The sequence below is a fragment of the Borostomias antarcticus genome (genome assembly GCF_949987555.1).
Source record: "Borostomias antarcticus genome assembly, chromosome: 2".
Classification (NCBI taxonomy): Eukaryota; Metazoa; Chordata; class Actinopteri; order Stomiiformes; family Stomiidae; genus Borostomias; species Borostomias antarcticus.
Window position 1 is genome coordinate 17392813 of NC_140235.1, and position 24842 is coordinate 17417654.

A 24842-nucleotide genomic window follows, 5' to 3' on the forward strand; every position below is an offset into this window, starting at 1 on the left:
TAGAAGATGGAGAGAGAAGCCCTGTGTAAGGCTGTGTGCACACTATGGGTATTTTTAAAATACGGTGCGGATTTTGGCACCTTATTTTCCATTCAAAGCTATGGGAAAAGATCAAAATGCGGGCGGATATTGAAATGCGCTGCGCATTTGCGCTGTGCGCTGGCCAGAGCGGATTCCTGAAGTTGAAAATAGTTCAACTTTTTGAGAAATCTGCTATGACATGGAGCGTATTTTCATCAGACGACCAATCATGACGGAGGTGGGATAGCAGGCACGGAGGATATCGTGAACCTATAATCGAGTCCGACAAACTCTCTCCTCTTCAGCCTCTAAATAGGCTACAGCCAGAGCCATCTTTCTACTTTTTGACAGTAAAAGCCAAAAAGTTGCGAAGTGCAACGGTTGGTTACAAGATAAAACGTAAGGTCCAATGTAGCCTATCGAACTTGGGTAGAGTCAAGAATGTTGTTATTTAAACGAAATACACTATGCGAGAGCCGCATCTCTTTTTCAACACAAAATCCTCTCTGGGTAACTTATCCACTACATAAAATATCCGCAGTGTGAACACAGCCTAAGAGGAGGAGATTTCGTTTTAGCCTCCTCAGAACCGGTTTTGGCGTTCGTGTTTCTTCGAGCGCGTTCCCCCCGCAGAATTCTCTTCAGCTGTTCCATGAGGAGGACGGTTTCAGTTGCTACGGATGAGAGCTAGGACCCTGTTGTCTGAGAATCTTTTTACAACGCAGGAAAACCGCTCTCAGAATTCTGAAGAGGACTTTCAAATGCAACACTTCCGGGTCCCTCAGTATGGAGGCCGGACCTCAAGGCCTGATGAAGGCCTCAGTGATCCGTGTGTGAGGAGGATGTGAACGCTGAAGGGCTTGGCAGGTGTCTGCTACTTCAGCGCCTCTTAGCTGCTTCTCCACAGTCTTAAGTGGCGCAGCTGAATAATCCTTGACCCAGCCAAGCAGACTCCCACTGGCGTGCTGTACCTGCTGCGGAGCGAGGCATTGACTAATTGTCCCCGCACTATTTGCATTGTGTCCACATCCCATTGTGTTGCCGTGCGGGTGATGGATGATCACCTGGCGTCTTGGCGCCCGGCGCCACCTCCGGTCTCCCTGCGCGAGGCCTCGCCGTGCTTCAGAGAGCTCCAGGTGAAAACACTCAGTTTACATCATCATCAGTGCGCGGCTCCCTTCCGACCCAGGAACGTGGAACGGGGACGCGGGCGGGAAGCGAGGCGCTCAGACAGGATCACGCCGTCAGCCCGTCATTACGGCGCGGTGTGTATCTATAAGCCCTATTCAACCTGGGCAGGACTGCAGAGGATGAAATCACCATTTCCCTCTGTGTCGTGGCGCGGCGACAGACCAATAAACGTTTGTTTCAGTCATGTTGCGAATGTCTCCGTGTGCACCAGACGAGGCCTCCCGGTGCTGGTGGTCCACTCCTCCCCTCCTGCTGTATTCCATTAGCTTCCCGTCCCCCGGTTACCCTCTGCCAGCGGGGTAATTACCCCTTGCCAATCAGTGGCTAACGGAACACCTCCAGTAATTCCGGAAGCGTTACTAATTCAATTAGTAAACGGGAATAACTTGGTCATTTAAATGCATGGAATAAATAGTATCTACTGTATGGAGTCGGATAAAGTGCTCCATCAGTGATTACATGGACTACTAGACCATTAAAGGGCTTGGGGAATGGGGGGAAGGTGAGTTGGGGGAAGTGGTCAGACTAAATGGTACAGTGCAGTACAGTAGGTTATGTCCCTGGACATTGATAGTAACACCGGCAATGGCTGTCTGTCACGTACCGTACGCCGGGTATATTCATGCCTCTTTTTAATATCACGCTTTTGATTTCACACGTTTTATTGCGGATCGATGCGGCACCCCGCCGTGGGACTTATCTGCAGGCGGGAGACGCAGATTTGGATGCGACAAAAACAAACATCCTCCATCGAACGCTTCCACCGGCTCACATCAGCAGTCAGTCAGCGGTGCGAAATCGTAATAAGCGCTGACCACATCGTGAGGTAATGCTGCCGACTCAGGGGATTAGATGTCCCTCGGCTTATTTGTCCCCATCGCCGCCGCTCTCCCCCACGCCGAAAGCCGTGGCGTAGTCGTCTGGAAGAGTCTCTCGTAGGCCTGTGTGTTCTAACCCTCTTTATGCAAATCATATTCCACTTCGGGTCTGAGGACAACACTGTTTTGTGAATTCTCTGCACTCAGCGCCCCCCCCCCCCCATCTGCTTTTCTCTCTTTGTTCCTCTCTTTCTCTCCCTTTCTCTCTCTCTCTGTCTGACTCTTTTTCTCTCTACATTTCCCAGTTTTTCTCCCTCTCTCTCCCCTCCTACTCTCTCTCCCCCCTCCTACTCTCTCTCGCTCTCTCTCCCCTCCTACTCTCTCTCCCTCTCTCTCCACTCCTCTTCTCTCTCTCCCTCTCTCTTCCCTCCTCCTCTCTCTCTCTCTCTCTCCCTCTATCTCTCTCTTCCCACATTGTCTCCATTCCCCTCACTCTCTTTCCTTCACCCACCTTTGGGTGACAATAGCCCCTCAGTTCGTAAAGGCAGACACACGCAACACAATGCAACACAGTGGCTCATCTCTGCGATTCCTGGCATACTGTTGTCAGACGCATTTGAGAAGGAGGACAAACACACATGCCTTAAGAGCCTCGAATCTCTGTCCCCGGGTGAAAAGGACGTAATGAAAGGTACCCCATTGTCGAACCAAAATGTCTCCATAACGAGTTCCCCGAAGAGAAAGCCCCCAAAGAAACATAATAAATGTCAGCATATTCCAGACATTATGTTGCAATCTAGGACCCATTCTTCACCAGAGCACATTGAGGTTGAGTGATCATGTTGTAATGGGGTTTTAATGTGTTTTAATGACACTGGCACTGGCGTTCGGACTCTGGCCCATTTGACGTCCTGCTGGCTGTGAGACTGTGAGTTTTGTGGTCAATGATGCCAGCATTACACTGCTATCAGGGTTATAGATAACCAGGAGATATCCATTTAATCGGTAGAATCTTTTAATCTGGAATGAGAACATAAATAATCTTCTCTTCTCTGAACAGCTGGTGCTTAGAGACTATAAACTCATTCATCTGAATAATAGCACGGCTCATTATTCTTGCCAACGCAGCGCTTTGTTTTAAATAGTTTTATTAATACTAATGTTACTTACATACAATTACAGTTCTGGAATAGATTTTCTGTGAGCGGATGATACATGGTGGAGGACTGAGCCTCATGGTGCCCCTATGGTTGGCCAGAGCTACAGCTACACATTGCTTTGCTTGTGCTGAGGTGTTGTTTGTGTCTGGTGTGACTGGCCCTAAAATAGCTAGCTTTGGCCTGGAATGTGAGCTGGCACCCTGACAGACAGAGAGAGAGGGGGTTGGGGGAGGGAGAGAGAGAGAGAGAGAAACAACCACTCTCCATGCCCTCTCTCCTCCACCAATGACAGTAAGTTGCAGTACAGTGGTACGCTATACACCAGCATCTCTTTTCATGCGTGTGTGTGTGTGTGTGTGTGTGTTTGTGTGTGCGTGTGCGCTCATGATTTCCTCAATAATGCCATTGAGACAGTAGATTTAAAGCTTTCCCATAAAGCCACAGCGCCTCGGTCTCTCTGGAAGTGCTCTCTTCATAGAGGAAATGAAACAAACTTTCTCCCAAGCGCTGAAGGGTATTCAACATCCCAGTTTTATTTAACAGTTGAAATAGAATATTCTGTATTCCAGATAGCGATTTGCACAGTACTGTACTTTCATTAAGAACTACTCCGTTCCCTCAGGTTATTAAGAAAGTTATCATTGCACCAAATCACTCTCTTTAAATGACATACTGTACTTGGCATGTAGAGAGAGGCTGAATAGGTTTAGTTTGAAATAATTTGGCATGAACTCATGGAGGAAGTTATAATCACTCGTACATGATTACAATTGGACAGTAATCACCCCCTTCGGACGCAAAGATCTCATCATCGACGTGCCAGTCCCGTCGACGGCCAGTTCGGCAGCTATTTCGCAAAAGCTATTTCGGAGGCGGAGCTGAAATGAAGCGGTAGGGCCTCTCTCTCCGCCTCGGAGGCCTGGCCCTGCACACCCCTCCCCGCTGGAAACACGCGAGGAGCATCCGTCCGCCTCCACCCATGCAAATCACATTGATGTTCTGCTCCGCACTCGTCTACTCACGTCCGAAGATCCCTCGTGTACAAATCACTCTGCCGTTCTGCTGTCTGACTCTCAAGTCTAGACCCTAGTTAGAGAGGGTACACCTTAATTGGATCCTGTGTCCATATTTGGTGCGGGCTGATAGGCAGCTTTGTTAGGTACAGCCTTTGTGTAATCATTCAGGATGTATATGCTCCCCTTCACTCAAGTTCATTTAGCCTCCACGCCAATCGATGCGACCCCGGGCAAACAAATGAACAAACCCAGTGGTCAATACTGGAGCTATCAGCTGATCAAACACACAGCCTCTGGCACGGACGGGAGAATCGCCATCGCCGTCTCCACCGTAGCTGTGTTTCTGAGGGCTCCCTGGCACTCTGATAGCGGCAGTCCCATATCCGGGTACATCATTTCATTTTAAACCTTTATTACTCGTAAAGCACTGAGGTATTCCTCATATACAGTGTTGACGAGTTCACACAATTACACAAAAAACAACCTAACAAATACAATATACAACAACAACAATAATAATAATAATAATAATAATAATAATAATAATAATCCATCCATCCATCTTCATCCGCTTATACGGGGTCGGGTCGCGGAGGCAGCAGCTCCAGCAGGGGTCCCCAGACATCCCTTTCCCTGGCAGCATCAACCAACTCTGCCTGGGGAATCTTTAGCTGCTCCCAGGCCAGTGCGGAGATGTAGCCCCACCACCTAGTCCTGAGTCTACCCCGCGGCCTCCTCCCAGCCGGACACGCCTGGAACACCTCCCTAAGGAGGCGCCCAGGAGGTATCCTCACTGGATGCCCGAACCACCTCAACTGGCTCCTTTCGACGCAAAGGAGCAGCGGCTCTACTCCGAGTCTCTCCCAGATGACTGAACTTCTCACCCGATCTCTCAGGGAGACCCCAGCCACCCTCCTGAGAAAACTCATTTCGGCCGCTTGTATCTGTGATCTCGTTCTTTCGGTCATGACCCATCCTTCATGACCATAGGTGATATGGTCAATAATAATAATAATACTAATAATAATAATAATAATAAACAGTTACAGGTCAAAGTACAAATGTCAAGAGCCATGGATTTAAATTTTGCGACTGATGGAAGTACCTCAAGCTTTAGAGTCTGTTGTAAAGTATTCCAGGTATCAATCAATCAAATCAATCAAAGCTTTATTTGTATAGCGCATTTCATACCCAGAGGCAACACAATGCGCTTTACAGAGAACAAGGGAGGTGGGCATACGACCCACTCTCTACATATTCCAGAGGGAAGCAAAAAAACAGTAATCACCCGGGGGCCAGATAAGTGAGCTGTAAAAATTATTCCCTGACCCCTCTCAACAAGGCGATCGAGCAAGCTCCAGGAGTATGTTTGTCTACCGGCTAAGAACATTTATAAAGCAATACATTACATTAAATTACATTTCAGAGTAAGAGAGGCTAAAAAAGCATCATACAGTAGGAGAGAGGGCATCCTATGGACATGCTACGACATCCACAGCAGATACGGGGGTGTCTATTGGACTCCGGGAGGTCTGCTGGTGACAGTGGGGCATCCACTGGACCTGGTTAGAAGATAGGAGGGAGAGAGAGAGGCACTACTAGAGGGAAGGCAGAACAGGGTTAGTAGCACATAGAGCCATACAAACCACACAGATATTGAAACAGGCAACCTGGAGCAAGCTCCTGGAATATATTTGTCTAATGGCTAAGAACATTTAAAGAGCAATAAATTACATTAAATTACATTTTCAGAGCAAGAAAGGCTAAGAGCATCAGGTCCAGGCCTAAGCCGGATGTGGACTGATGTGTGTCTGTGTGTACGTGTGTGTGTGTGTGTGTACTAAATACTACGACATCCACAGCTGACACGGAGGTATCTATCGGACTCAGGGTGGTCTGCGGGCGACAGTAGGGCATCCACTGGACCTGGTTAGAAGGTAGGAGGGAGAGAGAGAGGCACTAGGGGAGGCAGAAAACGGTAAGTAGCATACTGAGCCATTGAAGCCACACAGCTGTCAGAACAGAACAAGCCTGTTTCAGGGTAACCAGCTTCTGTACACTACTTGATATACATACAGTGCATAGCAGGATAAATACCAACAGAGGATTCACAGGTAGGTTTGAGGCTGCATTTCTGTGTCTCAAGGTCCTAGCTAGTGATTGTAGGCTAGGTTGAAAATGTACATCTTGAGGTCTCACTTGAAGACCTCCGTTGTTTCGGCCCTTCTTAGGCACTCCGGTAGGGTGTTGGAGGTTGGGGGCATAGAAACTAAAAGCTGCCTCTCCGTGTTTCTTGGTCCTGGCTTTTGGAACTGTTAAAAGTTCAGTACCTGAGGATCTGAGTGGTCTGTTGGGCATGTACTTAACAAGCATGTCTGAAATATATTCTGGTGAGTGACTGTGGAGAGATTTATAGACTAGTAATAGTATTTTAAAGTCTATTCTAGAGCTGACTGGTAACCAGTGTAGTGATTTTAAGGCTGGTGTGATGTGTGCCCTTCGTCTAGTCTTAGTGAGGACTCGTGCTGCAGCATTCTGTATCATTTGTAGCTTAGACATTGCTTTCTTTGGTAGGCCTGATAATAGAGCATTGCATTAGTCCAGCCTGCTTGTAATGAAAGCATGCATTAATCTTTCGGTATCAGCCTGAGAGAGAAAGGGTTGCACCTTGGCAATGTTCCTTAGGTGGTAAAAAGATGTCTTTGTAATATTCTTGATGTGGTTTTCGAAATTAAGATCTGAGTCAAGTATGACACATAGGTTTTTAGCCTGGCAATTGGTGTCAATTTCCAGAGTTTTTAAGTGTGCAGATAGTTTCTCTCTTTCAGCTTTTTCTCCAATGATCAGTACTTTTTTTGTTTTGTCCTGGTTTAGTTGGAGGAAATTGTGTGACATCCATACATTTATATCCGTAATACACTTGACAAGGCAGTCAACCAAGCTGTAGTTACTGGGTGTTACAGAAATATAGAGTTGGGTATCATCTGCGTAGCTATGGTAGCTAATGTTTTGCCTCCTGATGACACTGCCAAGGGGCAGCATGTACAGGCTGAAGAGTAGAGGTCCTAGGATCGATCCTTGGGGCACCCCACAAGTCATAGGGATCTTTCCTGAGCTATATTCACCGAGGGCAAAGAAGAAATCACGACCGGTTAGATAGGTCTTAAGCCAATTTAGGACTGGACCAGAGAGGCGAACCCACTTCTCCAGTCTTTCGATGAGGATTGCATGATCTATAGTATCAAAGGCTGCACTCAGGTCCAGGAGGACGAGAACAGAGAGCTCTTTGGAGTCAGCATTAATTCTGAGGTCATTTACAACTTTGACTAATGCCGTCTCTGTGCTATGGTGGGCACGAAAGCCGGACTGGAAAAGGTGAAGGGTACAACTTGTAGCTAGGAAATCATTAATCTGTTTGAAAACAATTTTTTCCAGAATTTTACTCAAAAAGGGAAGGTTGGAGATTGGTCTAAAATTGCTAAGTTGTTTTTCTTCAGTACGGGTCTCACCAAAGCAGTTTTAAGTATTGGTGGGAAGACACCTGTAGATAGGGAGTCATTAACAATGGATAAAATGTCATAGGATACAGAGTCAAAAATAGTTTTGAAAAAATCGGTGGGGATGGGATCCAGCAGGCATGTGGAGGATTTGAGTTTGGATACTACTTTTCTCAACATTTCTGTGTTCATCAGTGTAAACAGGCTCATATGTCCATTACATGGAGGGAGAGGATCTGTGAACGGGATGCATGGCCTATCCTGGGTGATATTCCTCCTAATATTCATAATCTTATCTCTGAAGTAAGCTGCAAATCCTCACATTTGGAGTTAGAGAGCAGGTAATCAGGTGTTTTTATGGCAGGGTTTATTATGCTATCGATTGTTGAGAAAAGCACTCTTGAATTATTTTGGTTGATAGATATAAATTTTAAGAAGTGGTCTTTCCTTGCATTTCTTATTGCTTTATTAAAGGCAGAGAGATGTTCTTTGAGAATATCATGGTGGACTTGTAGCTTGGTTTTTCGCCATATACGCTCAGAACTTCTGCAGGTTCTCTTTAGTTGATTTGTTTCCTCATTTCGCCATGGAGCTTTATTATTGGCTGTGATCCTTTTCAGTTTAATAGGTGCTACAGAATCCAAGGCTGCCCTTACTCTGGTGTTAAAGGTGGTTGCTAAGTCTTCAATAGTTCCTAACAGCCCTACTTCTGGAGTTGATAAATTGTTTGTGGTCATTATTTCTCTAAAACTATCGGCTACTGCGGAGGTAAGATAACGTTTCTTGATAAAGCGCCTAGTGCTACTTTTGACTTTAGGAACCAATGCAGTGAAGAAGATACAGAAATGGTCGGAGAGAGCGAGGTCACTAATAGAGGAGACAGTGATAGTCAGGCTCTTAGTAATCACTAGATCAAGGGTGTGGCCGTGGTTGTGGGTTGGCTCAGTGATATGTTGGGTAAAATCCATGGAGTTTAGGAGGTTGATAAAGTCCCTGGCTTTCGAGTCCGCCTCAGTGTCCACGTGTATGTTGAAATCTCCAATGATGATAATCTTATCATAATTTGTATGGATGATGGACAGGAGTTCTGGAAATTCTGTAGAGAAGGCAGGGCATTGTTTGGGAGGCCTGTAGCACCCGATAATGTAATAATCAACCGATAATGTAATAACGCCTGATAATGTAATAAAAGTTTGACTTAAGTCAATCGAAAATGTAATAAAACCTGATAATGTAATAACTTGACCAATAATGTAATAAGGTATTACATTATCAGAAAAATGGTATTACATTATCAGTCAGGACATTTTATTACATTATTGGTTAAGTTATTACATTATCAGGTTTTATTACATTTTCGATGGACTTAAGTCAAACTTTTATTACATTATCAGGCGTTATTACATTATCGGTTGATTATTACATTATCGGGTGCTACAAGGCCTATACACGGTTACTGCCAGAAATGGGGGCTGGCATTTTAAGACAATAGCGTGGTATTCAAAAGAGGCAAAGGAGATGGTCCTGCAGCTGAGGGCATCTGTAGCTATGGTGGCTGTTCCTCCACCTTTTTTGCCACTTCTGATAGATTGAAAAAAGCTGTAGTTAGGAGGAGAGGCTTCGATGAGGGCTGCCGGTCCATTTATATTTAGCCAGGTTTCAGTTAGAAACATACAGTCTAATTTACGTTCACATATAAGATAATTAATGAGAAAGTTTTGCTTGGTAGGGACCTGACATTCAGGATCGCCATTGAAAAAGCTTCCGGAGAAAAGGGCTGGCTCGCCTGACTAGTAGGCCTGGATGGTATATTCACTGGAACGGATATCAGGTTTTTCATATTAGATCCACCTGACTGTTTCCTTATGGTAATAGGGGTGCGGTGGGAGATAATTCGCTGAATGGCATATTCAGGTGGGCAAAATTTGTTTATAGAAATATAAACGTCGCTATGCTAGGTCTCAGTGAGTGGCAGGGAATCCAGGTCTATGGTGATGGGGCGCTGGTGAGATGGAGCTGGTGTAGCCCGACCCATGGGTACAGGAGGTTTATGTTTGGCAGTAGGGTGGTTGAGACGGGTGGGGCTAACCCCACATCAGACGCTGGATGATCTCAGCATCAGGTCCATATTCATACTGAGCAGACGGGCACCTGACCTGCTAGGATTAAGGCCGTCCCTGGCGAAGAGGTCCGAGCAGTTCAAGAAAGTGGTGAAATTATCTATGAAGGGAAGCTTCCACTGGCAGCAGTAGCCTTTCAGCCAGATGTGGAGCTGATGGATCCTACTATATTTGGCATCACCATACCGGGGAGAGGAGAACGGGCCAGAGATGATGCAAGTCTTTCCCGACGCCTGAGCAGTGGAGATCAGGGCCTTGAAATCCTCCTTCAGTCGCTCAGACTGCTGGAGCTTGATGTCATTTGTTCCGACATGGATGATGATGGATGAGGCCAGGGGATAATCCGCGAGGAGTGATGGGACAACAGTCCTGATGTCCGAGACCTTAGCTCCTGGGAAGCAGCAGGTCCGGGCTTTCGGGACCACTACATGGCGCACCATGGATGATCCGATGATGAGCACAGATGGGGGGGGGGATCAGTGGCGGGCCCACTGGGCTTAGGGGGCCTCCTTGGCTGCCTCACACCTGAAGGCCAAGTGGCAGAGGGTGGGGGCCGGGGGTCCCCTCGGTGGACTGGACTGTGCTCAGGCCGGGGAGGAGGCTGATTAGCCTGGCTATTATGCCGCTCGCCAACCAGAGAGGTGTGCGTGGGCTGCGGAGGACGGGTATGGTACTGAGTAGAGCAGGGTGTGAAATGAACCCCAGCAGCAGGGAGCCAGACTGAGGAGCTGATGCTGCTAGTATCCTTGGACCTCTTGGATACAGGCTCGGCCAGTGGAGCAAAGCTATTCCTCAGCTGGAGGGTGTCGTCGTCGGAGGGTTGGGAGAGGACCCTGGAGGTTTCCCTTCCTCGTTTCCTCCTAACAGTGGTCCAAGGAGTGGAGCTTAAATGCTTGTATCTGGCTCTGAGTGTGGGCCAGGACTCCTCACCCAGGAGGAAACCAAAATCCACATCCCCACCCCCAGATGCCGCCGACGATGGAGCAGTGGGAGGCAGGACGCCGACGTCTGGGTCGGGGACCAGTGAGTCCAGGAAATGTTCGGCTTGGTGTATAGAGTGTAGAGTAGAGATCCTACCTTCCAACTCTGAGATTATTTGGCTGCGCTGGAGGCAACCCGAGCAGCTAGGGGCGGCAGGGTGTGGAGCCATCGCAAGACTCGTTAAAATAATAATTGCAGAATTAAAATAAGAGGATAAGAACCACCAATCTATTTGCTAAAAGCAAGGCTCAGCTGCTGGCTTGAGCAAAACAACGCTCAGCAAGCTGTAAGACAAACAAAAACCAGAAGACAACCAACCCAATCTACTTGCTAAAAGCAAGGCTCAGCTGCTGGCTTGTAAATCCCGCTCAGCAAACTGTAAGACAAACAAAAACCAGAAATCAACCAACCCAATCTACTTGCTAAAAGCAAGGCTCAGCTGCTGGCTTGTAAATCCCGCTCAGCAAACTGTAAACAAACAAAAACCAGAAGACAACAAACTTAGTCTACCTGCTAAAAGCAAGGCTCAGCTGCTGGCTTGTAAATCCCGCTCAGCAAACTGTAAAACAAACGAAGACCAAAGACAACAGACCTCGAGATCCGGACTCTCAGGTACCACCAATGTTTATGCGCGACTTTGATCACGGAGGTATGGTATGCAGGTGGATAAAACTGGAAAAGAGCAATGAACCTGCGATGGTAGCGGGGAGAGGGAGTGCTATTTACGTAGTAATGATAACGGGGAGGTAGGGCTACTTACTTAGCAGTGCTAGAAGGGAGAGTGGGGGCCGCTTACCTTGCAGTGCTAGCCGGGAGAGTGGGGGCTACTTACCTAGTAGTGCTGGTAATACTCACGCGATCTACTGGGAGCAATACAAGGCCTCCGGTGTGTTGGGTTGGTACTGGAAAGGCAGGGGACGGCTGTCCCCTGTTGGCTAATGGGCTATCCCAGTCGGGAGCTGGCTAGGGCTAGCTAGCCGCGGCTAGCCGCAGCAACGTAGCTGTTCGATCTAGACTTGGGGCTCGAGGTCCAAACGTCGGATCCAAAGATCGAATTATTGGATACCGCCAATGTTAGTGCGTGATTTTAAACGCGGAGATATGGTATACAAGTGGAAAAAACTGGATAAAACAAACAATACACTTTGGGAGAGCTGGTGAGCGCAGCAAACTTCTTCAGACTACTTCCGCCTATAAGGAGCATCATGGAAAAAAGCAGCTCTACCAAGTTCAGAATGCAGAATGCCGATCGTTTGATCGGGTCTGGTAGGTACCAAGGCTCCAGTCCAACAAAGACGAGATGTATGGTGGAAGTTCACCAATAATGGCATCAGCATATACAGTAGATGAGCATGACAGCCAGCTAGTGCAGAGACAATATAATTAATATACATGGTGAAAAGGACAGGACCCAACACCGAGCCTTGAGGCACCTTTAGCTAGAGACAAGAAATCAGATAAAATGTTACCCAATTTCACACACTAACACCTTGATGACAGATGGTCCTGAAACCATTCACAAGCACCTCTATCCAAACCAATACTAGATAGTCTATTTAAAAGCAGGTACTGTAGTAATCGATTGTATCAAATTCTTTTGAAAGATCTACGAAGAGGGCAGCACAATGTTTCCTGTTGTCCTATGCCGAGATGATATCATTAGTAACAAGAGTCACAGCAGAAATGGTGCTGTGAGCTCTGAATCCAGATTGGTGAGTACTTAAAACTGAGTGACTTGAAAGAAAATATTTCAATTGGTTATTTACCAAGGTCTCCAGAACGTTGGCTAAGCATGGTAATCTGGAGATAGGACGATAGTTATCCATCTTATCCCTATCACCCCCTTTGTGCAACGGGACCACCTGGGCAGATTTCCAAACCTGAGGAACTATACCTTACGCAATGGAGAGATTAAAAATACGCTCACTAATGACTGGGGCTGGGGCTGTCAGTTTTATAAAAAACGAATCTAGATTGTCCTCACCAGTAGAACACTTAGGGTCTATGGATTGTCATATTCTTAACATTTCACTAGGTGTTAAAGGCTGAGAGGAGAAATGAGAGACAGTCCAAAGGGGGAATGCAACCACAATCAGTGGTTTGAAGTGCTTATTAAAAGCAAAACAAATATCATTTGGATCAGAGATTACATGATCATCCACATTAATAGACAAGGGCAGTGAACTAGAGGGTTTGTTTTTAGCTCACAGCACCCCAGAACTTTGCAGGGTTTGAAGGAGCTAGAGGCTAATCCAAAAAGTAGTCAGATTTAGCTTTCCTCACAGCTGTTGAGCATTTATGTCTAAGTTGTCTAAAAGAAAGCCAGTCTTGGGTATCCCTCATGCGTCTGGCACGGGACCAGGCACAATTCATATCATAAATAAACAATAAACAAGGTAGACAGATCACTAGAAAACCATGGTTTAATCCTAGTCTTCTTAGAACGGGCGTGTTTATCTACAAAGTGATGTAAAAACATACAAAAGAGTCAAGGGCGACTTGCACGTCATCAGACTCAACTGAGCATAAACTATTACAGTCAATAATTGAGCACTGAAGTATTTAAGATTTCTCCTCAAAACAATACGTGGCTGTGTTTTCATCAACTTTCTAACGCAAGCCGTAGGACGATGGTCACTTATACCCAAATCAAAAACACCACAAGCTGAAATTCTGTCACACCTGTTAAAGAAGATTCTACGGAGCTTCCTAGGCGCAAAAAAAAAAAAAAAAAAGCTTAAGTTTATCTCGTTATAACGAGTTACGCAAGTAATTCATTTGCGCCTAGGAAGCTCCGTAAGATTCAATTAATAAGAGTAGATTTAATATAATTTTTAGGATTCGGCCTAGTAGTCACAGTGACGGACTGAGAAAGGCCCAGATTACCACTCACTTCCTTCAGGTAACCAGAAGCAACACTCCGCCAGTCCATATTAAAATCACCCATCACTATCATCTCTGAATGTGAATACAAATAGAGTACAGTATATCAGAGATTCTGTCAATAGCGCTGACCTCAGCCTTGGGAGGCCTGTAGACACCAACCACAAACAATGAGCTACTAGGCCCCAGTTCAACCTTCAATACCTGTACGAGCAGTTCAAAACACTTTGGAATAGTAATGGCATTTATGACAGAGACAGATTTTACATAAATAGCAACCCCACCACCCCTGCCAACTCTATCAATTCTATATAAATGATATTACTGCAGAGCTACAGAGGAGTCACTATCAGATTGTTTTTGCCAGGACTCAGACAGTACCAGGACAGCAGGGTCAGCCTGAGAGACTAACATTTTCAGATGATCTATTTTATGTTGCTGAAGGAGACGTCTTATCTTTAGATGAATCAGCCCAAGCCCTCTCCTTTCCTTAAAGGCAGTTGGATTGTTTAGACAAGCCAGGGTGACTTTTAAATCAGATGGGACAGAGCCTGGAATGACAGGGGCCTGGGTCAAGGGGCATAGGTGTCTCACAGTGCGATTCACCAGAGGCCTAGGTCTAATAGATATGTCAGCCCAATTTCAGAGGCGGACCGGGATTCTAGTGGGTATGTGCTGAGGACTCGCAGTCACATTGAGAGGTAAACAGTGATCAGAAAGCCCTGAGAAGCACGATCCGAAGGAGCAGGAGGTCTATATTCATGGAGTAAACTGTCGTTAAAATGGATCGGACTTACCCCACATCAGACCCTGCAGGACATCAGGGCCAGGTCCATACTCACTGACAGCAGACGATCACCTGATCTGGGATGTAGGCCGTTGGTTCCAGAAGGTGGAAGTTATCGATAAAAGGAACCCTCAGCTGGCAGCAGTAGCCTTTCAGCCAGACGTGGAGTTTGCGGATCCTGCTGTATTTGGCGTCGCCATATTGGGGGGAGGAGAAGGGACCGGAGATGATGCAGGTCTTGCCCTTCAGCAAAACAGTGGCAATTATGGCCTTGAAGTCCTCCTTCAGGCGCTCAGACTGTTGGAGCCTGATGTCATTTGATCCAACGCGGATGACAACAGATGAGACCAGGGGATGATCATTACTGAGAGATGACAGAATGACAGAATAATGACAATTGATGTCTGAGACCTTAGCCCCTGGGAAGCAGTAGGTCTGAGCCTTCAGAATCATCTTAAACATAATTAAAGCCAGCGTGTGTGTAGACACAACCGCACGGCCGCACAACACTGGTTGGCTGCCGCTGTGTTGTTTCAGTGTTTACAATCTGTCAACACCTGATCGAACGGCTCTAATCTGGTTCCATGCTGTTTGTCATGCAATTTTATTGTGTTTATAATGCTCTACCTCTCTTTCTCTCCTCACTCTCTCTCTTCCTCTCGCCCTCTCCCTCACTCTTATTCTCTCTCGGCCCTTCTCTCTCTCTCCCTCCCTCACTCTCTCCCTCTCTTTCTCCCTCTCCCTCCCTTTCTATCTCTCCTTCTCTATCCATCTCTCATTCTCTCTCTCCCTGTCTCTCTCTCTCCCTGTCTCTCTCTCTCCCTGTCTCTCTCTCTCTCTCTCTCTCTCTCTCAGGAGGCGGAGTGGCACTGTGATGAGTTCACCAAGGGAGCGTGCTTCAGCCGGGGCAAGTCTGAGGTAAGGGGCTCAGCCAGACACTAGCCAGACGGCTTCCTGCTAAACTCTCTCTCAGCCCGCTGCAAACAGTGGCACCGACGCCCGATCGATGTGACAGGCAGGCTTTTAGGTCCGGTGAGGCATCGGCCCCTGGCACATTACATTACAGACGTTTAAGCAGACGCGGAGCCAGGAGAGAAAAAAGCTGCGGTGCAGAAAGAGCTCCACTTACACCTTCGCAGCTGTCCAGCTCCTCGTTTAATTTGTGTGTGTGTGCGTGTGTGCGCACATCCATGTTCACACCGGCATGCAAGTGTGTGTGTTTGTGTGTGCGTGTGTGTGTGCGTGCGTGCGTGCATGCTTGCGTGCGTGTGTGTGTGCGTGTGTGTGTGTGGGTGTGTGTGTGTGCGTGCGTGTGTATGTGTGTGTGTGTGTATGGGGTGTGATTCGTGCCAGCGTAACAAACACTCAGTGCTTTCGTCGCCTGCATTGCGTGTATAAAGGTACTTTGGCGAGCTGATTAATAGGCGTGCATATACGCACGCGTTACGAGTCGCTCGCATTCTCAGAGGGTGACGTGTCAAAACTGCCGTGCCATTTTTGCGCACATGCATGTAACGTTTGCACGCTCGTGTTAAGTCAGCGGGCACTAGAAGCTGCGAGCGGGGCTCATTTGTCCATATTGAATAACAATTATGAATATTTATTGCACTCAATCAAATTCCAGGACCCTCCTTGCATAACTTTTCCTAGATATATGTCGTTTTATCTCCACTATCGCTACATTTTCAAATAAGAGCGCGCATCATCAACTAGCTGTAGCATAGGGGTGATGAGGATCAGCACCAAAACACGTAGGCTATAATAGTATAAGAATGTATTTTGTATTTTGACATACAGTAGGCTATGGCGCAAAAGGGATTGTGAGTGTAGGCTACACTAATTAGCCTACAATCAACTAGGATGGGCTCCATAGCCTAATGATTATCAATCCCAGCTGTGCGTAATTATGCGTCCTGTGTAGCCTATAAATTGACCTTGCTTTTCATTGTAAAATATTATTCTAGATGTGCTTCAGTTTGAGGAGTCAAACCATGGCATGCCAGCCTTAACACGTGCGGGCGTTTAAACGTCTGTTGCGTACGTTGGCATGGCACGTTCCACACGTCACACTATAATATTAGCAAACCACACAAACGTGTGTCTATACGCACGCTTATTCGTTTGATCAAACTATAAGGTGTAGTGTTAGGTGTCAGGTATTTGATGCACATATTAGGAGTGACGTGTCAAAAGTGCCGTGCCAACGTTCAAAACAGAACACGCGGGCACTCGCCTTTACGTGTTAACTGCGGGCACTAGAAGCACCGAGTGGTGGTAATTTGAACACAAGAGAGGTCTTCTGTGAGGGAGGAAACACGAGCAATATTTTCAATCATGCTTTCCATTGATGAATCACGAATAATGTATATAAACGGTGCAAATAAAAATAAATCGAAATAATAGGCCTATTGTGCAAAAAAAATAGCCAAACGAATTGTAGGCTACATTTGAAAGTGTTCAGCCTGGTGTAGGCTGGCCTATAGGCAAAAAAATGCATTGATACTGCAAAATGGTTTCATTTGAGCTGAACACTACACAACTGATTTAATAATTTCTATAATATCAGGTGATTGCTTTGAATGTTACAAATTAGTTGAAACAGTGGTAGCGATTTGCAACCTGGTAGCCTACAGTCTGGGGAAGCGTTGGGCCTTCCCGCGCCACCACAGAAGTGGGTCTTCGCTCGCTCCAGCTCATCTTGAGTTGACGGCATAGTCCTCCTCCCCAAAGAAAGACCTGTAGGCCTATTGTTTATTTCGATTCATTTTTATTTGCACTGTTTTACATTATTCTATATGTGTTTTTGTGTGGACCAATGTTTGAATAAAATTTGGCTTCAAAACGACATCTGGTAATTTACCTACATTTGATTTATTTTATTTAGAAATAGATAGGCTAAATGAAAACCCATAAATGGAAAGATGTGATGTAGGCTGTTTTTTTTCTTTAAGTTTATTAAATTATCAAGCATAATTTACCTACATTTGACTGATTGATTTTTATTACTGTTAATACACTAGAGGTGAGGCGAGATATGCCTTAACTTTAGTGAGTGGCCCAACCTTTCGCATATTTTTCGGTATGTGGCCCTCAGTGGAAAAAAGTTTAGACACCCCTGATATAGAGCAATGTCGACAAGGGTGTTTTCCTTTCAATCATTTATTCTTCTTCCCTTTACATTGGTTCTAGGCAATTCATTTTATCAAACAATTCCTTTTCTCAGTTCTCTCGTTCGCTCTCTCTTCTAATGAGAAGGATGGGGCGTTTTAAGGGGGTCAATCAACCGTACGCTCTCTCGCCGGTGCGCTCTCAGTGGCGCTGTCCATTGGCCATGGTGCTGAACCTTTAATCTCTCAAATCATTAAGGGGCGAATTCACTAAAGTGGAATTGCGGCCACTAATTGCACCATTACATTGCGCGTCAGTTGCTCCAGCTATGTGCTCCGTTGTAAAAACCTATTCACTAAAGACATTGCGCTAATAATATCCCAGCGCAAACACGCCCATTCGGTGTTTGCGGCTGAGTGCAATTTGCTGCAGATATAGGAAATGACTATAAATACTGCGCATACAACTCGTATGCATATCAGTGGACGATGGCAGACAGAAAAAGAAAGATACGATTTTCAGACAGCGAACTTGAAGGCCTCACGGACGAGGTTCAAAAACATGTCTCACAGCTTTCCGCAAAAAATATCAAGACTGCAGCAAAAAATCATATTTGGGGTTTAATTTCCCAATCAGTCAGTGCCATTTGTGTGTGTAAACGCGGAAGACTGCAAACGGAGGTGGAATGATTTGAAAAGACGAACAAAGGAAACATTGTCATTTTATGTTATGCAAGTTGCAGCACGATGATCTGGCATACTTTTGGGGGAGTGTATAACATTGCCCCACCGGTACGATCTAGGCATCTAAACGGCTTTTCAGGATTCCAAATGTGCACTCAATCACACCGCGCGTCCTGGTGTGAGCCCAGTTGTACGCCGCCTCTCCAACGTTGGAAGGATTACGCACGGGAGTCATCATCCATGGCTGAAGATGATACCTGCCGTCACCTATGATACAAAAGCAAAATATTTTCAAGACCATTCAAATAAAAAAAATATTGTGTAGGCTATGTTTTTATTTATTTATACCTATATCGGCCCCCAGCCGTTCAATGAACAGCTATAGGGAATGCGCAGTTTCGCGTATAGACTATTATACGCAGAGTTTCGTGCTATGTAGGCTATTATTCATTGGGGGAGCTTGGACTCGCTGGGGACGGGTGGAGAGACGCATAGTCAACTGAGCCTCCCCAGACGCGACTTCATCCTCCAGTTGGCTGAAGAGCTGCGCGCTCTGGCGTCCAAACAGCTACAGCGGTGGTTCTAGTGTTAAATCAAAAAGTGACCTTCTTCTAAATATTCTCTCACGAACAACATGCCTGGCATTGCGATGCCGAATTCGCCTCGCAACAATCACTGCTGCCATGATCAGCGGAAAGGCTGGCCATGACACACCCCTTGCGCTTATATACCACCACGTCTCTGAAAACGCAATTAATTTCACTTTAACTGCGTGAAGCAATTGGCGCTGATCTTTGTGAATTGGGCGGATTTTGCAATAATGTTAATTTGCATAGAAAGGGGAACATTCTCCGCCCATATTACCTAATTTAAATATCCGCTAATAACACCGGCGCAGAGAAACGCTATGAGGAAGGCAACGCAGTTACTGTATTTCACCCTTTGCGAGGGCTTTGTGAATAGCAAACATTATTTTTGACTTATTTGCACAGGCTTTGCGTCAGGAAAAGCTGCGCAATCCTTTAGTGAATTCGCCCCTAATAGTTCCAACAGCATATTCAATAATAAAAAAAAAGACCACTTATTACACAATGAGAGTGAGGCCTCTTGTCCATCCGATAGGTTGTGGCTGTTCGAACTGGTGCTGACGGTGCTGCAGCGCCCTCTATTGACAAGAAACACGTGTAGCCTATCTGAACATTTATTTTAAATTGCGAAGAAAGAGTCATTCAGATATTAGGCTTTATTAAAAACAAGTTGCTTAACATGTGCGAATTCCATTTATTGAGAATGCATTACCAATTGGCAAGGACGAGATTAGAACCAGCTATGATTTAAAGGCAACTGACCTTACACGTGCGGCCGCTAACACGTCTGCTGCGCAAGTGTAGCCAGGCTCAATCTGCGTTGTGTTTTTCGGAGCACACTGGAGGACGACGTGCATTCAGATATCTCTTTTATTGGTGATGGTTCCTGCATGACATGTAGACAGGGCACGAGAACACATTAGCCTCTGGCAATTGTTAGTTGCTCGTTGGCTAACCCTTGTTGCACCCATATACTCAGCAAAAGAGCTAGTTATGCACAACACGAGGCCGCGCGAACTACCACAGCCATACAAATATACATAACTATTTACATACACACACGTTTCTGAATCGCCAAAGTAAAAATACTAAATTGAAATAATACATCAGGAAGCAATCCAAAAACATGGCATACCTGCATGACATGTAGACAGGGCACGAGAACACATTAGCCTCTGGCAATTGTTCGTTGCTCGTTGGCTAACCCTGCAGTCATGAAAACGGGGAAACATTCTTTTTATATTCTTATGTGAAATAAAAGTGACCTCAAGTCTAACATAACTCATTCAATATGAAATACTTCAAATCTCCCAGGGGGGGGGGGTTACATACATTATAACAGCAGACTAAGTACTGTCACAAGATTAGCTTAGACAGACCGACAGCACTGACCTTGTTGCACCCATATACTCAGCAAAAGAGAAGGAAATATAGATGCGCAGACAGTTAACCCCACAAGGTCACGCCCCCAGATACCCCAAAACCAATCCCCAGCCCTGTGTATAATAAATCAACCAATTAAAATAAAAGGCGAGCAGAAACCCAAGGAAAATAATAATAATTAAAGTTATACAATAAGAAGATCTAGTGGAACAATATTAATCCTGTTACACTCACCCCTACTGATTTCACTAGATTTCTCTTAACACGGGACCACCCACAGGATTACAGAAAATGCATCTCAGATGCTATGAAAATGAAAAGAGCAACACTCAAACACATCCACAACGTGACACCCACACATCCACCCCAAAAAAAACAAATCTCATCAGAGATAAAGAGTAACCAGGTATGATCCATAATCCAGACTATAAAAAGTCAACCAGTCATAAAGCTATCCAGTTAAGGACTAAGAAGAACAAGGGGTAGCTAATCCCTCATAAATCTATAGAAAAACATGCCATGTACACGTTACGCACAGAGACCATACTCAAAATTACAACTCACTGTCTAATACAATAGACCAGGCCTACTCGCCTCACAATACTAGTCCGCTTAGTGACTAATTGAAACCAAAGGGTGGAGGTGTGCTCACTTATCTTAAACTATACCTTGGGCCCCAAAACACCCTAGCGCTTTTCAAAAAGGTTTCTAACCCATCGTGAGGACATGGTCTGAATCAGTCTACGCACCGGCTTGATAAGCCTACCTCGCCTAGTACGAACGCCACCACGCACACTACTCGTGCCCGGCAAGTTAGGAGAGGGGCCTAAGACACTCACAGAGGGCTCAACAGATGGAGAGCGCTCACTCCCAGAGGGTACACCCAAAGCCAAGCTAGGCTCTGTGGCAGACTCAATACTGACTTGAGACAGAGGGGCACATTCTCGATTCACCTCAACAAGGTCAGAACCCCTATCCTCCTCTTCGTCCACCATGGCAAGAGTCTGGTCCTTCAGGTACCTCCCCCTTACATCCTCCATCACCTCATCAGAGTCCGACATCTCAGTCCCATCCTTTCCAGATCCAGATCCACAATCCAACAGATCGCCCTCACTCATATCCAAGTGATCCACATTGTCATCTCCTGTGGCGTCAGCACTTTCCTCTCCACAGACCTCCTCACTCGCTCCATCCTGGTCCGCCTCTTCATCATTCTCACAGAGTCCAGACCCACCAGCCGGAAAGTCCACTGTACTCACAGCCACGCAGCCCCCATCCCTACCAGCGCTTGACAGCGGCTCCGCTGGTTCCCCCTGAAGATCGGCAACCCACTGAGAGGTCCTGTCATCGACCTCTTCCCCTTGACCAGAATTCACAGTCACCTCAACGCTCATGCTACCCCCCGAGAGTGATAGACACTCCTCCGACCCCTCATAGTCAGGTAGCGGCAGAAAGTTGACAGGCATGATCAAATTCCTATGAACTGTTTTGACAGGACCAACAGGGCTTCTGATTTGATAAGTATTCAGCTCAGGATTCTTAGATACCACAACATACACAGTACTTCCCCAGCGGTCTGCCAGCTTCCTACGCCCCCTTTCCCCTTTGTTAGCTAGTAAGACCCTGTCACCCACATTCACAGAATGACCCTTGACTTTTCTGTTGTACACCTCTGCCTGCTTGTGTTGCTGCTTGTCTGCGTGTGCCTGAGCTAGTGTCATTGCCTCCCTTAGATCTCGACCCAGAGACTGAACATACCTGTCCATGTCAACTGTCTCCCCATCCAAAAGTACACTTTCAAACATGAGATCTACGGGCAATCTGGGTGTGCGGCCATACATCAAAAAGAAAGGTGGGAAACCCGTGGTTTCATGGATAGTGCAGTTGTAAGCGAACGTCAGTGTGTTGAGCACCTGAGGCCACTTAGACTTTGACCTGGGAGGCAGAGAACGAATCATGTTCCCTAGAGTACGATTCATCCTCTCGCACTGGCCATTCCCCATAGGATGATATGGTGTGGTCCTTGATTTGTCAACCCCTGTCAGTTGGAGCATCTCAGCGATCAGTGTGCTTTCAAAGTTTGCACCACGATCCGAATGAATGCACCCCGGAAAACCATAAACACAAAAGTAGTTGTTCCATAGAACTCGTGCAACGGCTTTCGCGGACTGATTGGGGCACGCATACGCACACGCAAGTCTCGTAAAGTGATCAGTCACTACAAGTACATCGACTGTCTTCCCATTTGAGTCTTCGGCCGACCAGAAGTCTATACAGACTAGTTCTAATGGGGCAGTGGTAACTATGGACACGAGGGGGGCTCTGGCTTCTGGCTCAGGAGCTTTGCTAACTATACACCTCTTGCAGTTGTGAACATACTCCTTTGTGTCTCTCTCAAGTGTGTCCCAGTAAAACCTCTGTCTGGCCAGCCAGAGTGTTCGTTGTTGTCCCTGATGCCCGGCATCATCATGCACTCCTTTCAGCACAGCGCTTCTCAGTCCTTCAGGGACTAGATACTGGAACAGCTTCTGCTTAGTCACAGGGTGTTTCGACACCCGATACACTATCCCTAAGCGCGTGGTGAGCTTTCCCCACTGCCTGAGCGTTCTCAGTGTTCCACAAGTCTCATGGACTCTCTCACGTCTAGATGGTCGACGACCTCGATCAAGGAAGAACTTCACCCTGCTGACAGTAGGATCTTGCATCTGCCTGTCTAGCAGCTCCCCATGGGTGAACACTGGGAGAGGGTTCTGGCCTGTCATTGCCATAGATTTCAACTGCTGTGCATGAGACATGGCCCTCACTGTCGCTCCGTCATCCCAGTAGCGGTGACTAGCCAGCACCGCAGACACTTCATCACGTGAGACACTGCCACCCGTCTTCCTCTCCCTCACATGGATCGTGTTGACCGACTCAGCACCTGGCGCACAGGAAACCCCAGTCTCTCTCATTTCATGTAGCTCGGCTGACAAGCGGAACATGTCTTGCACAGAGTCAACGCGTAGATTCTCCGCTTCCTCCAGCAGGTCCGCATACGGTGTTCTCGTCAGCCGGTGTAGCATTCTTGGTCTCACAAAAGGTTCTCGGCTAAGTGCATCAGCCACCACGTTCTTCGGCCCAGGGATGTACTGAATGTCGAAGTCAAAGGGCGCTAGCTTTGCCACCCAACGCTGCTCACATGCATCCAGTTTCGGCTTTGTCAAGATGTACTTCAACGGGTTATTGTCTGTCCACACTGTGAACTGGTGACCCCGGAGCCAATGACTGAACTTGTCACAAATCGCCCATTTCATAGCGAAAAACTCGAGACGGTGAGCAGGGTACTTCGACTGTGCGTGATTCAGAGATTTACTGGCAAATGCGATGGGCCTGGCCTTGCTGTCATTAGGAGACAGTTGAGATAAGACAGCACCAAGACCACTGGTAGACGCATCAACAGAGAGAAGGAATGGCTTGCTAAAGTCAGGGTGGGCCAGCAACACCTTGTCAACGAGAGCGGCCTTCAAGCTCCCGAACGCCTGCTTGCACTCAGGAGACCAGTCTCCATTGCCAAGTTGACGACTGGGGACAGATCTTAGTTTCCCCTTGGAGTGGCGGGGCTTTCTGCGACCCGTGGTCAGAGCAAAGAGCGGTCTAGCGAGTGTTGAACAGTTCTCAATGAAGTGTTGGTAGTAGACTACCATTCCCAGGAACGAACGGATCTTTTTAGCAGAAGGCGTGACACCATCAGCCTCCATTACATCCTCCTCAGACACACTCACTATCGCCTCCACCTTGTCGGGGTCACTCGAAATGCCATCCTGTGAGATGATGTGGCCTAAGAACTTCACAGACCACCGTAGGAGGTGACATTTGGCAGGTGACAGCTTCAAGTTATGCTCACTCAGACGGTGGAACACCATTTCAATCCGAGACAGACTCTCTTCCTCAGTCCGGCCAAAGACCAGGACATTGTCTAAATAACAGAGGAGAGTGAGAAAGTTTTGATCGCCAAAGATGGTAAGCATCATCCTCATGAAAGTGGCCGGACTATTACATAGACCCTGTGGCAGACGGTTATATTCGTGCAACCCAAGAGGTGATGAGAACGCTGAGTACTTTCTGTCATCTTCATGCAGCGGGATATTATAATATCCTGAGGTCAAGTCCATGGTACTGAAAAACTGGTTTCCACCCAAAGCGGCAAGGACATCGGCTTGATGAGGGAGAGGATGGGCATCCTTAACTGTACGCGCATTCAACCAACGAAAATCTGTGCAGATTCTCAGCTCTCCAGATTTCTTCCAAACCAGAACTAATGGTGACGCGTACTCGCTGCTGGATTTCCTGATGATTTCCTTCTCCTCCATCTCATCCAGGGTCTGCTTGAGTTTGAGGTAGTGGGCAGGAGACAAGCGGCGGTAGGGTAACCGGAAAGGACGTTCATCAGTTAACCGGATTCGATGACAAAACTCACGCGCCTCACCACAGTCAAGATGATGTCGAGAGAAGACACTCTCATTTTTCTTGATAAGATCGACCAGCTTTTCTTTCCAGTAGGAAGACACTTGACAGCCCTCGATATTGATGTCACCCAGCCCCAGACCATGCAGTCTGCTATTTACATT

At 46.6% G+C, this 24842-nt stretch overlaps 1 protein-coding gene across 1 annotated transcript in view; it reads left to right on the forward strand.

Annotated features, from left to right (window-relative positions):
- The window catches only part of sema5a (sema domain, seven thrombospondin repeats (type 1 and type 1-like), transmembrane domain (TM) and short cytoplasmic domain, (semaphorin) 5A), a 176973-nt gene that overhangs the window by 61945 nt on the left and 90186 nt on the right, over positions 1 to 24842 (forward strand). Inside the window, exon 5 of the mRNA XM_084458537.1 lies at positions 15330 to 15392. Coding sequence (XP_084314663.1) covers positions 15330 to 15392 — 63 coding nt within the window. The remainder of the gene's footprint in view (positions 1 to 15329; positions 15393 to 24842) is intronic.